Below are 17,298 nucleotides of genomic sequence, written 5' to 3' on the forward strand. Positions count from 1 at the left end.
TAAAGAAAATGAAGCCAATTTTAAGACCATGAAGACTTTTGACATTTTCATGACAATTAAGCTCATTTTCATTAATGAAATACAAAAAATATGACATGTTAATTCAACTTGAAAGTATTTATACATTATTATACAGTGTACTTACAGGTATGCTGATTTAAAGGTGACGCGTGTAACTTCAGTGCCTCTAGTGCCACCAAGCAGAATTTCATAATCAATAATGACAACTTTCAAAAAGGTTTCCCAAACACTCCCCCCGGCTGTCATTAATCAACTATTAGATAGCCCTGCCCCAAACTTCCACCAATGGTTGAGTCCAGGGGGTCAAGGATTGGCTTTTTGGCATCATCCTGCTAGCCCCTAAACGCACCAATTGGGGCCAAAAAGTATTTTACCAGTGAGATTTTTACCAGGGCTCTTAAAAGCATGTAATGGACATGAAACTCCAAATGGTTTACTTATAGTTGACTTTTCATGTAAAACTGGGATAGGAGAAAGTACTTTAACACAAAATAGCATTGAATAAAAAAATCACTACTTTATTCAGTTTTTTGTAGTCTTGAGAATCACCATTGAGACCAGAAACACCCAGACACATTACATTAATGTGAATCAGAGGGAAAATATTCTTCATTGTAAATGCAAAAAGTGTTTAAAGAATACAAACATTTTAACTAATTATTTTTACTTACAATTTTGAAGGCAAATATGACCCAGACATGTTTTCGCAAGATTCACCCACTTAAAGATCAGAACAGCTCACCTTCTTGCGTAGTTTCTGAATGCGGTTAATGACTTCACGTGCCACCCCCTCATCAACCATGGACTGATCCGGGGTGATGTCAAGAAGAACCAGGACCTACAGTAGAAGAAAACAATCATAATGTCCTCAATCATATTATAAAGATCATTAAACTACAGATATATACACTTTGAGCAGTGTCAGAATTATTTAGGGCCAATTTTTAACCCCATGGAATTGTTTGTGACATTTTGTATGTTTGAGGATTGAGGACATGTTTATTTTCTATCCATAAAAAACACCAAATGTCCAAATGTTATTTCAAATACTTAATCAACTGAATCATTTATTTGAAATAAATTCTCAAACTGAACAATTGTGGGTATTAATTATAAAATCAAATTATGTAGCAACAGTAAAAAAAAGAAAAAGAGTAAATGCACAAGTAATCATAACACAAACAATCTGCTAGAACAGATTTCAAATGATTGGTTGGTCGGTCCGTATGTTGAATTATGCATCTCACTACCTAGAGTTGTTGAGAGTGTTTTCTTTAAGTTCTGCTTTGGTTTTTCTTTGTTTGGTTTTTTCAGAAAATTTTGGTAGCGTAGTGGGCTAAAGCGCATAACTGGTAATCAGAAGGTCGCTGGTTCGATCCCCACAGCCACCACCATTGTGTCCTTGAGTAAGGCACTTAACTCCAGGGGAATTGTCCCTGTAATAAGTGCATTGTAAGTCGCTTTGGATAAAAGCGTAAATATCTGTGTACATTGTAGTGACAAAAAATAAATACAAACTAATTCACAACAGCATTTTATCCTCACATTTAAAAAAATCTGGGCCATTCTTTTCATTTTCTGTGGAATTTTTGCCCCAAACAGGAATTAAGGATGAAATCAATATAGAATGTGTACCTGGGCATCTGAATGGGCCTCATACTGTGATGCCGTTCCTGAGGTCTGATCAAATGTGTACATCAGACGCAGATCTTCCTCATGTAGCTCATGACCATCAACAATAATGGATCCTAAAAAAAAATATTCAAAATGCATTCTATTTTCCCCAGTATTGAAAAAAACCTGATATTTGTGAAGATATTTGGTAAAGTGATGTCTAGTAGAGACAGTATGTAATTTCTATGCCACTTGCAGCAACAAAAATAATTACAAACATGGGTCCAACTTTATATTAGGTGTCTTTAACTACTATGTACTTAAGGATTTGATACAATGTACTTATTATGAATATACGCTGATCAGCCACAACATTAAAACCACCTGCCTAATATTGTGTAGGTCCCCCACATGCCGCCAAAACAGCTCTAACCCGCATCTCACAATAGCATTCTGAGATTATATTCTTCTCACCACAATTGTACAGAGTGGTTATCTGAGTTACTGTAGACTTTGTCGGTTCGAACCAGTCTGGCCATTCTCTGTTGATCTCTCTCATCAACATGGCATTTACATCCGGTGTGAGGAGCGAGGTAAGTCTTTTCTCAGCACCCAAGCCTCGGGACTCTCTTCTGCCTCCTGACACGCTATTACCTGCTCCCCCCTGCTGTGAAACCCGGCCGGTATGTCAAAAGCGATCGTCCCATTAGTGCCCCTCGCGCAGAGTTTGGACACGCGGCTTTTGCTGCCCAACCCATCAGGCTGGTTGGCCAGGACCATCCGACTCGGCTACATGACTCAATTCGCCCGGCTCCCGCCTCATTTCACCGGTATTCGCTCCACCTCCGTACGTGTCAAAAAAGCTAGCGCTTTACAGGCAAAAAAACACATTCCTACCTGCGTTCGAGAGCTAGATTGGTTTGCGACGGTAGACCTGAAGGACTTGTACTTCCACGCCTCCATCTTGCCTCAATACGACCCTCTCAACGGTTCTCGTTCGACGGTCAGGCGTATCAGTACAAGGTCCTCCCCTTCGGCCTTTCCCTGCCCCCTCGCATCTTCACGAAGGTCGCAGAGGCAGCTCTTGCCCCGCTAAGGGAAGTGGGCATCCGCATACTCAACTACCTCGACGACTGGCTGATCCTGGCTCACTCTCGATAGTTACTTTTTGCTCACCTTTGTGCTACTTCGTGGTCATCTCGAGCCGAAGACCAAACAGAGGTTAGCTCACTGGGTCGTTGATGCTATTTCCTTAGCTTATCACATCCAGGTCGTGCCCACCCCCTTGCGGGTTCGTGCACACTCTACGAGAAGTGTGGCATCCTCGTGGGCACTGGTCCATGGCACCTCCTTTGCAGAGATCTGCAGAGCAGCGGGCTGGGCAACACCCAATACCTTTGCCAGATTTTACAATCTCAGGTTTGAGTCGGTATTGTCCCATGTTTTGTCATGTACGAGCCGGTAGAACTCGGTAACGTGGCACAACCGACCGGGTGTTCCGCTTGCACACAGCGCCCTTCACCAAGTTGATCCAGTGCACCTTCTATCCCAGGTTAGACACTAAGACTCCCTGGATTTTCTCCTCCCTAGCCTATTGGCCAGCGAATTCAGCGGAGCAGTCGAGCTTCACGGGCTTAGTTCCCTTCTCAGGCAAACTCCCCGTGTGTCCCTCCTGCCACAGCACTAGACCTACCACTGTACATTATTTTCGGCTCCTCAGTGCAAAATTCTGACTAACACTCGCTGCCCCGCTTCCATTTATACACGTATGTCCAGGTCAGGGCATGCAAATTCTGTCTGCCAACTTGACACTAGCCTTTTCTCAGGTTCAGAGTTACTTTTGGCATCCCAGGAAGACCCCCTGTGTCACTTCATTCGACACAACGTCTCGTTCCATCCCTCGGGTAACGGAGGTTACAACAGTAACCATGACGATTTCTATGACAGTAACATCCTCCTTTTATATACATAGAAAATGTGATTCTCATCAGGATTTGGATGTACGTTCCATGAAATGACATGGAATGTAAGTATTATTAATAATTTTCATCTACTGACACACAAATCATGGCTAGTCTTAACCGTGATTGCATCAGCATGCATTTCACTTCTACCAGTCTATTTTGAAAAATTTTGAAATGTTTCTAATGAATTACCTACATTCAAGGCGTGAAGGTTTAGCTGGTTACCGTCAGCAGTTAGCCCCTGCTGGTAGATGCCATAACTACAACATCTGGTTTTAAAAAGCATCTTTCTGCACTCAAAGACATTCAAAAATAGCTGTATATTCTAAATATATATTTATCCAAAATACATTTATATATTGCTCTTATATATAATCCTTACCTGGTCTTATAGACCTTTTTGCCAACGTTACCAGTTATATTTCAACATGTGTAAAACTATGCTTTTATGATTATCCAGCTCTGATCTATTTAGGTCCAATTTCTTGGTCTTATCCAGCGTTCCGTGCTTATGGCATCAGTGTTATATATAAAAGGCATAAAAATGCTTTAGAAAGGAGATCATCAGATCATTGCACTCTAATCTGAGATTTACACACTTTACTTGCCTCTTCTCTTCCCCTCCAACGCCCAGGGCATACAGCTCACAAACACACAGGTAACAGCTTTAAAAAAACTACCACCCACTTCAAACACAGAAAACTGCCTCCTACTCAGTGTGGCCACATCAAAGGTCCTGCTGCTGAAATTTCCTCATGCGCAGGTTTCTCTTTTGAGGAAGATTAGTTAAGGTATGTAGATAGTAGTGGCATTGGAGTTAACATCAGAAAGAATTTAAGATTTCTACTGAAACCTTAAACCAACAGAAAACTTTGGACTGTTGTCAAAATGAAAAATGTATATTATTTATATTATTATAGGAATAAAGTAGAATTTAAATTAAAAAAATATATAATTTGAGTGACCCAATCTGATTCACTAAAATGTCCAAATATTACAAATTTATTAAATGTGCCATTTAGCTGACTAACATTACTTTAGAGTAAAAATCTGCTTGTAAAGTAAATTGTCTTGATCAAGGACACAAATCACTAGGCTACAGCACCATCAGCAACATCAATGTTTTTATGTCTTCAGTATGTCTTCTACTGTTGTTGGCAGCAACTATATGACTTGGTACAATGTCAGTAAATTTGATACATACCTGTCCTCTGGAAGGCCTCCAGCTCTTCACTCTTCAGTTCTTTGATGGATGCAGTAACAGATTTAAATGCTCCTTTCAGCCGCTTGCCCAGCACCATGTGATCTGGTTCGGCCCGCAGACAAATACCGTATTTGTCCTTGTCAACAGACAGAGTGAGTTGGCGAACATTCAGCTCCTGAACAAAAAATTAAATACTGTAAACTTATAGTAGGTCACAGCTTTGGGGACAAGATGGAAATACTTTGGTTGGTGGCATTGAATTATAACCACTTAAACATTTATGAAATATTGTGCTTATTTCTCTTTAGAAATGGAGTCATAACTTGACAAAAATATATATATATTTTTTTTTAATAATTACGTATTTTAACCCCTCCATAAGATGGCATTTTTATTCTTTCAACCGCTTGCCAAGTTGCGCAGACAGGATTTTGGGATGTCAAAATATTTGATGGCTGCATTAATGCTTCCTTCTAAATCTGTCCAGATAAAGGCAGTTTAATAAAAAGCATGTGGTGCAAACATTGGATTCGGAGGTGTCGGTGGTGGTGTGGCGTAGTAGGCTAAAACACAGAACTGATAAGCAGAAGGTTGCCGGTTCAATCCCAACAAACACTGTGTCCTTGACCAAGGCACTTAACTCTGTCCCTGGCACCTGATTGTCCCAGTAAACATCCTATAGACTGTTGAAGGTTTTGATTTGAAGGTGCATTATTGAATGTCCAGTTTGGAGTTTGCTGTTGTTGTAATTTTTGTAATGTAATGAAATTATTTATGTAGTTTAATTTGACATTTATTTTATTCAGTTTCTAAATGTTTACTTGATACATGAAAAATGGTAATGTTGACTTATCCAGTCATTTTGTTTACTGGACAGGGATTTTTACAAATAATTTAATAAAGATTGCACTCAAAATAATAATAATAAATAAACAAATAATTGAGCAGGGCATAGAACTAGAAAACTAGAGTATACTATAAACAATATATAAACTTGACATTTGTATGACTTTTTAAAGAGGCCCTATTATGCTTTTTAGGATTTTACCTTTCCTTTAGTGGGTAATATAGCAGGTTGTGCATGTATAATAGTCATAGATTATGTCTCCAAACAATCCGCAGATTGATCTTAAACACTTAGGTGTGGAATTGGAAAAAGAACATCTAAATGCAAGAGGTCACCAGATTGGCAGAGGATAGAAAGTTGTGGAAGAGTATTGTCGCACCTAACAAGCCCGCCCGATGATGATGATGATGTGCATGTAAAAGGTCTGCAATGTTACAAAGCACAAAGTCCACGCCAAAGGGATTCATTCTCTCCCACAAAAAACACTGCTCCTGAACTGTCTGAAACGCCTGGTTTGCAGCCCAGCCATTCCTTCCACGACATTGTCACTATGTAATACATTTGCATAATGCCCGCCTAAGGGTTACTTCAGTTATGGCAAGGACCGTTACATTTCCAAAACACATGCAAAGCGGTTGACCAATCACAACAGACTGGGCCAGCTTACCAATCAGAGCAGACTGGGCTTTTTGGAAAGGGTGGGCTTTAAAGAGACAGGAGCTAAAACAGAGCTTTTCAGACAGAGGGTGAAATACAATATGAGTGTTTTTTGAACATTAAAGCATGTAAACCTATACTAGAAGACCCCCTAAATAAAATTATAAACTTGTAAATGTGCATGATATGGGCTCTTTAAGATGCTATATATCATTGTTTCAATTTAATTTGCCAGTATGTTAATATTTAACTTTATTAAATAAAGGAGTATGATAGCAACAGCATATAAGTTTTTGCTGTGGTAACAACAGATGACTTATGGTATATTGGTATTGTGATAACTGACAACCCTAATGGGCATAGAAATATTACACTAGATTGTATAAATGTTTTCTATTTTCTATTGAACATGATACAGAAGTAGGACATTCTCCAGCAACAATGGCAACCTTCTTAAATAGTCTTTAAAATGGGGCCTGGGTAGCTCAGTAGTAAAGATGCTGACTACCAAGTTCATTAGTTTGAAACCCAGGGCATGCTAAGTGACTTCAGCCAGGCCTCCTAAGCAACCAAATTGGCCCGGTTGCTAGGGAGGGTAGAGTCACACGGGGTTACCTCCTCGTGACTGCTACAATGCGGTTCGCTCTCAGTGGGGTGTGTGGTGCCTCATATAGTGTGAAGCCTCCACACGCACTATATCTCTGCGGTAACACACTCAACAAGCCACATAATAAGATGCACAGATTTACGGTCTCAGACATGGAGGCAGCTGAGATTTGTCCTACCCCACCCGGATTGAGGCGAGTCACTACGCCACCTTAAATGTATTTGGACACTTTTAAACACAACCTTCAAAATACAGGAGAAAGAGAACCACCAGTTCTGAAAATTGTTTCGCCAGTTAAAAGCAATGTTTAAAACATTGGGAAAGGACATCATTTGGATATAAATTGTTCAAAATAATCAAATCAAATTTTTCATAAATGCATTAGGGCTGTTGATTGAACACATTAATTTAGTGTGATTAATGCTGTAAGGAAGTGGACTCTCTGAAGGAGGAGGGAGCCGGTCAAACATCCAACATAAGACACTTTATTGTCAGCATTTTTCAGTGTAACAAAGACATTCAACACCAGGACATTTCAGCAGCATGAGCACACATTAACGAGGTGCTTTTCAGCTCCACATAGACACACACAGCTTCATTGCATCTCTCTCTCTCTCTCTCTCTCTCTCTCTCTCTCTCTCTCTCTCTCTGAGTCTCTCCTGACTGCAGCTCTCATTGCAGCTTTATCTCCTGCCCGCCAACACCACAATCACCAACAGCTGGGCAGGATAATTTTCTCCAGGTGTCCATCCTGGCCTTGTTCTGCTCAATTTTTGCTCAGCCCGCCCCACTCTCCACAAATGTGTTAAAAAGAATGCATGCAATTAATCATGCCTAAAGAGCTGTCAGTAAAATCCATAATAAAAGTACAGAAATCCCCAACTTCTAAACAATTCAAGCTTGAAGCAACTTTGTGTTTTTACAAGCTCGACAGCAGGGGGCAGTAAGCACGCCTCCACAAACCACACAAGCAGCACAGCCACAGAATGACAGTGGTCACACAGGAATGCATTCGTAACAGCTGGAAGAAGCACAGCAGAATGCAGGAAATTTGACACACGATTTTCAAAGTTTAAACTACTTTTAATTTGATATCGTGCCATAAAAATATGCTGTTTTTGAGCTTAACAACCAGTAAAGATGCAACAAAAGCATCCGTCTGGTACATATGCACATAGCCCGACAATTACAAACAGGGCAGACAGAACGCAAGAATGCATACTGTGAAAACAGGACAGTATGACTCTGTAGGCTGTAGGCTTATGTTCAATGGGAATAAAACTATGTATTCTCTCCTAAAGCAAATTTTTGTTTTGACTAATCAATGTTTTACTCGTCACCCTCAATAACGCAATATATCTCTATATTATATGATCAGATAGAATTACTATCTATAATATAATAATATAATATATATACTATGTATATATATATATATATCTATATTGAGTTATCTTAATTTTGGGGCCTTTCTCAGCAATTATTGATATACAGTATGCAATTAATTTTGATAAATTAAATTAATAAAACGCCATGTCATGGTGCAGGAATGCTGACACTTGTTTGAAGTCAGTAAAAAGTTTCCATCCACCATCAAATCTCTGTTTTTGATGCACATAAATACATTTGTATATCTGATCACCTTTCAATAAATAATGCAAAGCAAAACACGCCGTTTCATGATAATCTTCACTTCGTTCCTGATGAAAAAGTTTATTTTCTCATGAATATATTTGTAAGTGTGTTCAAAGCTATAGGTGTAATCAGTGGCAGGCATTTGGTGTGTGTCGCCCATTGCTTTCTCCATGGGGGTGTTTAACAAATCGAGCATGGCAGACAGAGACAGAGCAGCTAATTTTAGCTTGGAGGACCAGCACCCCATAAATCATGGACAGCAGGGGCTGCGGGTGAAGGATACAGATTGAGTGTCTGTGCTCAGACTAACTACACGACCAGACAGGAGGAGAACAGTGAGGTATTCAGATGTTTGAATGGCATTAAAAGAGCCACATTTGTCAATAAATGCAAAGAGATGTTTGCTATGTGACTGCTGCCACATAGATTATTGGTAAAAGTCATGTTTGAAGTGTTTGAATTGTCTTAAATACATTTAATATCTAATTAGCACATACTTATCTTTTAAGTTTGTAAATTCTGTCTTAAATACATTTAATATCTAATTAGCACATGCTTATCTTTTAAGTTTGTAAATTCTGTCTTAAATACATTTAATATCTAATTAGCATATGCTTATCTTTTAAGTTTGTAAATTCTGTCTTAAATCCATTGAATATCTAATTAGCACATGCTTATCTTTTAAGTTTGTAAATTCTGTCTTAAATACATTTAATATCTACTAAATATATTACACTAGGTGTCTCTCTTGAACGCCGATATTCACCTCTGATCTATGAAAAAAGGCCAATGAGAAGTTGGCAGCCGGTATTTGCATGTCCCGCCCCCGGACATACGGGTATTTAGGCGGCGCAAATACAGGAGTTAATTCAGGAAATTTCTTCGGAGCCGATGGTCGTGCATGTAGTCTGCTGCGAGTTACACACCAAGTTCCTGTTTAATCCTCTGACACTCTGCATGCTGTTGGATTTGACGGCGCATAACAGCGGCTTTCTCCTTCGTGCACAGCTGTGCATTCTTGCCCCTGGGCACTTCGACAGCACAGACAACTTGAAATAGTTATTCTAAAAGAGTAATTTCACTCTAAATAGCAAAACACAGCGGCGTTGAACGTCCTTCTCAGGACGCATCTTTTTAAAGACGATATTTCCGCCCATGTGTAGTTTCTGGATGTGGTTGATTTCTCCCCAACTCTGACGGTCATAAAAACTGTCCTGCATTCCTGGGTTGCGATCACACGCAGGCTGCGTTTTTACAAATGGTCTATGTTTTCAGTACGAGAACATAGCCATGACAGCATTGCGGTCGTAGGCTTTCTCTTGTAGTGAGAGAAAGCCGCTTCAGCCGCCCCCCGCGCCTTGCCTCCTTCCCACGGGATTGAGGCAGGCGCCGCGGGCGATGAAAACGATCTGGGGACAGAACGCTTGCAAGGTCAAGGTCAGGGAGGACGAAGAGCAAGTCATTCTGGTGGCCCCCTACTGGCCCACCAGGACTTGGTTCTCGGACCTCACGCTCCTCGCGACAGCCCCTCCCTGGCGAATTCCCCTGAGGAAGGACCTTCTTTCTCAGGGACGGGGCACGCTCTGGCACCCGCACCCACACCCAGACCTCTGGAACCTCCACGTCTGGCCTCTGGACGGGATGCGGAAGATCTAGCCGGCCTACCACCGACCGTCATAGATACTATCAACCAATCCAGAGCCCCCTCGACCAGGCATCTTTACGCTCTAAAGTGGCGTCGGTTCGCGAACTGGTGTTCTTCCTGAGCTGAAGACCCGCAGAAGTGTGTGGTTAGGTCAGTGCTCGTGTTTCTTCAGGAGAGGCTGGAGAGGATGCTGTCCCCCTCCACCCTCAAGGTGTATGTTGCCGCCATCGCGGCTCACCACGACACGATAGACGGCAAGTCTCTTGGTAAGCACGACTTAATTGTCAGGTTCCCCAAAGGTGCCCGGAGGCTAACTCCCTCCCGGCCTAAACTATTCCCCTACTGGGATCTCTCGATCATCCTCACGGGCCTCCAGAGACCCCCTTCGAGCCGCTAGATTCAGCTGGACTCAGGGCCCTCTCTCTCAAGACCGCCCTGCTGATCGCGCTCACCTCCATCAAGAGGGTCGGGGACCTGCAAGCGTTCTCTGTTAGCGACACTTGCCTGGAGTTCGGTCAAGCAGACACATATGTGATCCTAAGACCGCGACCGGGCTATGTACCCAAGGTTCCTACCACACCCTTCAGAGATCAGGTAGTGAACCTGCAAGCGCTGCCCCGGGAGGAGGCAGACCCAACCCTTGCGTTGCTGTGTCCAGTACATGCTTTGCGTATCTATCTGGACCGCACGCAGAGCACTAGATGCTCTGAGCAGCTCTTTGTCTGCTTCGGGGGACAGCGGAAAGGGAACGCTGTCTCCAAACAGAGGCTTGCCCACTGGGTTGTCGACGCCATTTCATTGGCTTATCACACCCAGGCCGTGCCCCCCCCTTGCGGGTCCAAGATCACTCCACTAGGGGTGTTGCGTCCTCATGGGCACTGGCCAGGGGCACCTCCCTAGCAGACATCTGCAGAGCAGCAGGGTGGGCAACACCTAACACTTTCTCGAGGTTTTACAATCTCCGAGTTGAGTCAGTATCGTCCCGTGTTTTCTCAGGGCCGAGCCCGTAGAACTCGGTAATACGATGACGTTCTGACCGTTTCCTCAGCCGAGGTAAAATAGTGCACCTCCGTTCCTGGCGAATTCCCCTGAGGAAGGACCTTCTTTCTCAGGGACGGGGCACGCTCTGGCACCCGCACCCACACCCACACCCAGACCTCTGGAACCTCCACGTCTGGCCTCTGGACGGGATGCGGAAGATCTAGCCGGCCTACCACCGACCGTCATAGATACTATCAACCAATCCAGAGCCCCCTCGACCAGGCATCTTTACGCCCTAAAGTGGCGTCGGTTCGCGAACTGGTGTTCTTCCTGAGCTGAAGACCCGCAGAAGTGCGCGGTTAGGTCAGTGCTCGTGTTTCTTCAGGAGAGGCTGGAGAGGATGCTGTCCCCCTCCACCCTCAAGGTGTATGTCGCCGCCATCACGGCTCACCACGACACGATAAACGGCAAGTCTCTTGGTAAGCACGACTTAATTGTCAGGTTCCCCAAAGGTGCCCGGAGGCTAACTCCCTCCCGGCCTAAACTATTCCCCTACTGGGATCTCTCGATCATCCTCACGGGCCTCCAGAGACCCCCCCTTCGAGCCGCTAGATTCAGCTGGACTCAGGGCCCTCTCTCTCAAGACCGCCCTGCTGATCGCGCTCACCTCCATCAAGAGGGTCGGGGACCTGCAAGCGTTCTCTGTTAGCGACACTTGCCTGGAGTTCAGTCCGGCAGACACATATGTGATCCTAAGACCGCGACCGGGCTATGTACCCAAGGTTCCTACCACACCCTTCAGAGATCAGGTACTGAACCTGCAAGTGCTGCCCCGGGAGGAGGCAGACCCAACCCTTGCGTTGCTGTGTCCAGTACATGCTTTGCGTATCTATCTGGACCGCACGCAGAGCACTAGATGCTCTGAGCAGCTCTTTGTCTGCTTCGGGGGACAGCGGAAAGGGAACGCTGTCTCCAAACAGAGGCTTGCCCACTGGGTTGTCGACGCCATTTCATTGGCTTATCACACCCAGGCCGTGCCCCCCCTTGCGGGTCCGAGCTCACTCCACTAGGGGTGTTGCGTCCTCATGGGCACTGGCCAGGGGCACCTCCCTAGCAGACATCTGCAGAGCAGCAGGGTGGGCAACACCTAACACTTTCTCGAGGTTTTACAATCTCCGAGTCGAGTCAGTATCGTCCTGTGTTTTCTCAGGTCCGAGCCCGTAGAACTCAGTAATATGATGATGTTCTGACAGTTTCCTCAGCCGAGGTAAAATAGTGCGCCTCCGTTCCCAGGAGACCCCATCTCCGGGTCGCTGGTTGACTCTTCCCTAGCCCTGTTGGGTTCGCAGTTCAGCGGAGGAACTCGCCGACCCAAGCCACTACGGATACCCGAAGGCTACCCTGTACTGGAATAGGTGCTCCGCAGGTAAGGCCTCCTGCTCGGACTCCCCCTGTGTGTAATTCCACGGTACTGTCCCCTCACGAGTGGACCCCCGTGTCTCCCTTAGGCAGTTACAGCTGCCTCGGTCGCCGTGCTGTATGCTTCCCCCCTCTACGAGGCTGGATCTACCACCGCACCAACTTTTCCACATAGGTCCTAACAGGCCATGTGATGCATTTGCCACGCTTTGCCTCCCCTGCCGGGTAGGTGTGGCCTCCGCAGGGTCTTCTCCCCCTGAAAGAAGGGCTAAGACCCCCTTCCCTCAATGCGTGTAAGGGCCCCGGCCGTAGTTTCTCTATGCGAGAAACATAGAGCGAAAAGAGGCCCAGCCAGGCTGGCCCATTCCCAGGTTGGCGGCCATCACCTTGTTCCCCCTTCCAGGGTAACGAAAAGGATTCTGATGGCTTGAATGGAGCATTGAGGAAGGGTACATGCAGCCTGATACAGTTGGTCGTCCTGCACGTAAGAATACCTGCTCGCTCCTGTATCAGCAGTTCACGTACACGGCTCAGCGCATGGCACTTTTATAAGTGGACCCCTAGTGTCGCTTCTCTGACACAACGTGGAGAGAGCGACAGAAGGGGAACGTCTAGGTTACGTATGTAACCTCCGTTCCCCGATGGAGGGAACGAGACGTTGTGTCTTCCCCGCCACGTCGCTGAGCCGAGCCACTGTTGTGGCCGGACCATTTCTGGCTCCTCAGAAAAATCCTGAATGAACTCCTGTATTTGCGCCGCCTAAATACCCGTGTGTCCGGGGGCGGGACATGCAAATACTGGCTGCCAACTTCTCATTGGCCTTTTTTCATAGATCAGAGGTGAATATCGGCGCTCAAGAGAGACCCCTAGTGTCGCTTCTCTGACACAACGTCTCGTTCCCTCCATCGGGGAACGGAGGTTACATACGTAACCTAGACGTTCTAAATTCGATTTAATCTGTTCAGTAATACTTTAAAAATTAGGCTTCTCTTTTTACTTGAATAACATTGACAAAATACCTCTACACATTTCTATGTCCAATTTCACATTTTAAATGGCAGTACAGTATTAGTGTCAAAGTGAATTCAAGTGCACAAAGAAGGTATATGGTGTTTGAGCGCCAGTCCGGAGAGAGAGAAAGAAGTAAGGGCACTTACACCTGAGCTAAATTATGTCTAACACCTGTCTCTAACTCCAGTGAGCATGGGGAGAGCGGCATATAAACGGCCACACCACTGCCAGACGGGAGACAGAGAGCAAGCCAGAACGCAGCCGACTGTTTTACCGACTGCCTAAAAACTATTCACTGTGTGGCCCTGAAGCCTGTGTTTGTGAGAGAATAAAAGTCTGACCTTGAAGGAGAGAACCTGTGTCCTGGGCCCTCCTTCCCTTGAACATCCCTACACGGATATTCTCAAATTTAAATACTCAACAATGTATTTATTTGACAGCACCGGATGTGGAACGATCAACATTGCCTATTCATGAATCAAAATCGGCAAGCCCTGTTTCAATCAACTGTTCTGCAAGCATCAAACCTGCCTGCAAATGCCTGTCTACATAGTAATGCTCATTTTTTCTACCTGCCATACTTAAAATACTCTCCACTAACTTTGTCATATCTAAGGTCACCTGCTGTATGATGATGAATTACAGTAACTGCGAGCTGTACTGATTCTGACACAAACACATATTTGAAAACCCTCAGGAATACAGAAGTACAGTAACAATTACCTCCAGTATATACTTTTGTAGGGACTGGATATCTCTGAGAGCTTCAGGGTCCTGATGGATCACCACCACCTCCTTCAGTGGATACTGAAAATATAGTATAACATTCATGGTTATGCTCAACAGCCAAGCCAGTAACATATGAAAGCTTGCAATTGTAATTTTTGTGACATTTGTTATTCTATTATACACTGTCTGGTCAAAAACAAAAGTTGCATTTGGATTTAAATAAGCAGATTCTTAAGAGCCTATGATTGGATAATTATGGCAGTGATTAATATGTTTCAGCTGGCAACAATTATTTTAACTCTAACTGATGCGGTGTGTAGCTTCTCATTTATTACACAACCATGTCGGAAGACGTATCTCGTGATCATGGAAAATGATTTACTGTGTTTCAGAAGGGGCAAATTATTGGCCTGCATCAAGCTAAGAAAATTGTGACGAGAAGTTACAGGATTGGGATTAAACAGCTGTCTGGCCACAAGAAAGCCACTTGTTAGTGAGGCTAATCGGAAAAAACAACTTCAATTTAAAGATTGGACAGTGGAGATAATAGAAAAGGTCAAGTGGTCTGACGAGTTCATATTTACCCTAGTTCAAAGCGATTGCCGTGTCAGGGTAAGAAATAAAGCATATGAAGTGATGGGCAATCATGCATAGTGCCCAATGTACAAGCATCTGGAGGCAGTGTTATGATCTGGGGTTGCTTCAATCAGATCTAGGCTCATCAACATTCTGTGGCAATAAAATGAAGTCAGCTGAGTACCTGAATGTACTGAATGACCAGGTTATCCCATCAATGGATTTCTTTCTTCCCTGGAGGCACAGACATATTCCAAGACGACAATGCCTTGATTCAATGCGGACTTGACGAAATGCAGTTGAGTCTTGAAATTTTACGGGTGTCAGTTTGGTTAGAGAATGTGGGAGTCACTTGTAAATAACTGTACTGTGTGTTAAAGTAACCACACTCAAATACAGGACTGACAACTGTAATCTGCTGCTGTGTGAACTTGACCAAAGAGATGTTGAGGAGATTTGGGCAAACCAGAGTTTGACTCGATTGATTTCATGGGGAGCAAATAATGACAACATTAAAAAAAAAATTGCAAATAAAAACATACATTCATAAAACATTAAGCAATGAACTGGGTCCCACCTTGACTGGAAGGGTCTTCCTGTCTCTGATGACACGGCCCAGCTCAATGACTGACTGCATCTGGGATACAGCATTCTCAATGCGCTTGTCAATCAGAGACTCCCTGTCAACCACAAATACACATTAAAGTCAGACTATAAAGAACTGAATAACGATAAGCATAGGTTAGGAGTAGGAGTAGCACAGTCAGTGTGAACCAGCTCTTTTTTAATGAATCGGTCAAAAACTTTGAAGCTCCAAAAAGAACATAAAGGCAGTTTAAAAGTAATCTATAAAACTCCAATGGTTACATCCATGTCTTCTGAAGAAATATGATAGGTGAGGGTGAGAAACAGATTTTTTTTACTATAAATCGACACTTTCACATTCTTCTTTTGTTTTTAGTAATCACATTGTTCATGTTTATCGCCACCTACTGGGCAAGGAGAATTTATAGTAAAAAAAGGACTTAAATATTGATCTGTTTCTCATCTACAGTGCATCCGGAAAGTATTCACAGCGCTTCACTTTTTCCACATTTTGTTATGTTACAGCCTTATTCCAAAATGGATTAAATTCATTAATTTCCTCATTAATTCTACAAACAATACCCCATAATGACAACGTGAAAGAAGTTTGTTTGAAATCTTTGCAAATGTATTAAAAATAAAAAACGAAAAAAATAAAATGTACATAAGTATTCACAGCCTTTGCTCAATACTTTGTTGAAGCACCTTTGGCACCAATTACAGCCTCAAGTATTTTTGTGTATGATGCTACAAGCTTGGCACACCTATTTTTGGGCAGTTTCTCCCATTCTTCTTTGCAGGACCTCTCAAGCTCCATCAGGTTGGATGGGGAGCGTCGGTGTACAGACATTTTCAGATCTCTCCAGAGATGTTCAATCGGGTTCAAGTCTGGGCCACTCAAGGACATTCACAGAGTTGTCCCGTAGCCACTCCTTTGTTATCTTGGCTGTATGCTTAGGGTCGTTGTCCTGTTGGAAGATGAACCTTCATCCCAGTCTGAGGTCCAGCGCTCTGAAGCAGGTTTCCCTCGAGCCTGACTAGTCTCCCAGTTCCTGCTGCAGAAAAACATCCACACAGCATGATGCTGCCACCACCATGCTTCACTGTAGGGATGGTATTGTCCAGGTGATGAGAGCTGCCTGGTTTCCTCCAGACATGACGCTTGTCATTCAGGCCAAAGAGTTCAAGCTTTGTTTCATCAGACTAGAGAATTTTGTTTATCATGGTCTGAGGTGCCTTTTGGCAAACTCCAGGAGGGCTGTCATATGCCATTTACTAAGGAGTGGCTTCCGTCTGGCCACTCTACCATACAGGCTTGACTGGAGTGCTGCAGAGATGGTTGTTCTTCTGGAAGGTTCTCCTCTCTCCACAGAGAAACGCTGGAGCTCTGTCAGAGTGACCATCGGGTTCTTGGTCACCTCCCTGACTAAGGCCCTTCCCCCCGATCGTTCAGTTTGGCCGGGCGGCCAGCTCTAGGAAGAGTCCTGGTGGATCCAAACTTCTTCTATTTAAGGATGATGGAGGCCACTGTGCTCATTGGGACCTTTAATGCTGCAGAAATCTTTCTGTACCCTTCCCCAGATCTGTGCATCGACACAATCCTATCTCTGAGGGCTACAGACATTTCCTTGGACTTCATGGCTTGGTTTGTGCTCTGACATGCACTGTTTACTGTGGGACCTTATATAGACAAGTGTGTGCCTTTCCAAATCACGTCCAATCAACTGAATTTACCACAGGTGGACTCCAGTCAAGTTTTAGAAACATTTCAAGGATGATCAGTGGAAACAGGATTCACCTGAG

The 17,298-nt window shown here is 43.8% G+C and overlaps 1 protein-coding gene across 2 annotated transcripts in view; it reads right to left on the reverse strand.

Moving 5' to 3' along the window:
- The window catches only part of iars1 (isoleucyl-tRNA synthetase 1), a 183,050-nt gene that overhangs the window by 42,686 nt on the left and 123,066 nt on the right, over positions 1-17,298 (reverse strand). For both annotated transcript variants that reach the window (XM_052110889.1, XM_052110890.1), the window contains exons 24-28: positions 15,488-15,590; positions 14,329-14,412; positions 4,804-4,978; positions 1,657-1,769; positions 764-859 (exon numbers count right to left, since the gene is read on the reverse strand). In XM_052110889.1, coding sequence (XP_051966849.1) covers positions 764-859; positions 1,657-1,769; positions 4,804-4,978; positions 14,329-14,412; positions 15,488-15,590 — 571 coding nt within the window. The remainder of the gene's footprint in view (positions 1-763; positions 860-1,656; positions 1,770-4,803; positions 4,979-14,328; positions 14,413-15,487; positions 15,591-17,298) is intronic.

The sequence above is a fragment of the Xyrauchen texanus genome, chromosome 39 (assembly GCF_025860055.1).
Source record: "Xyrauchen texanus isolate HMW12.3.18 chromosome 39, RBS_HiC_50CHRs, whole genome shotgun sequence".
NCBI lineage: Eukaryota > Metazoa > Chordata > Actinopteri > Cypriniformes > Catostomidae > Xyrauchen > Xyrauchen texanus.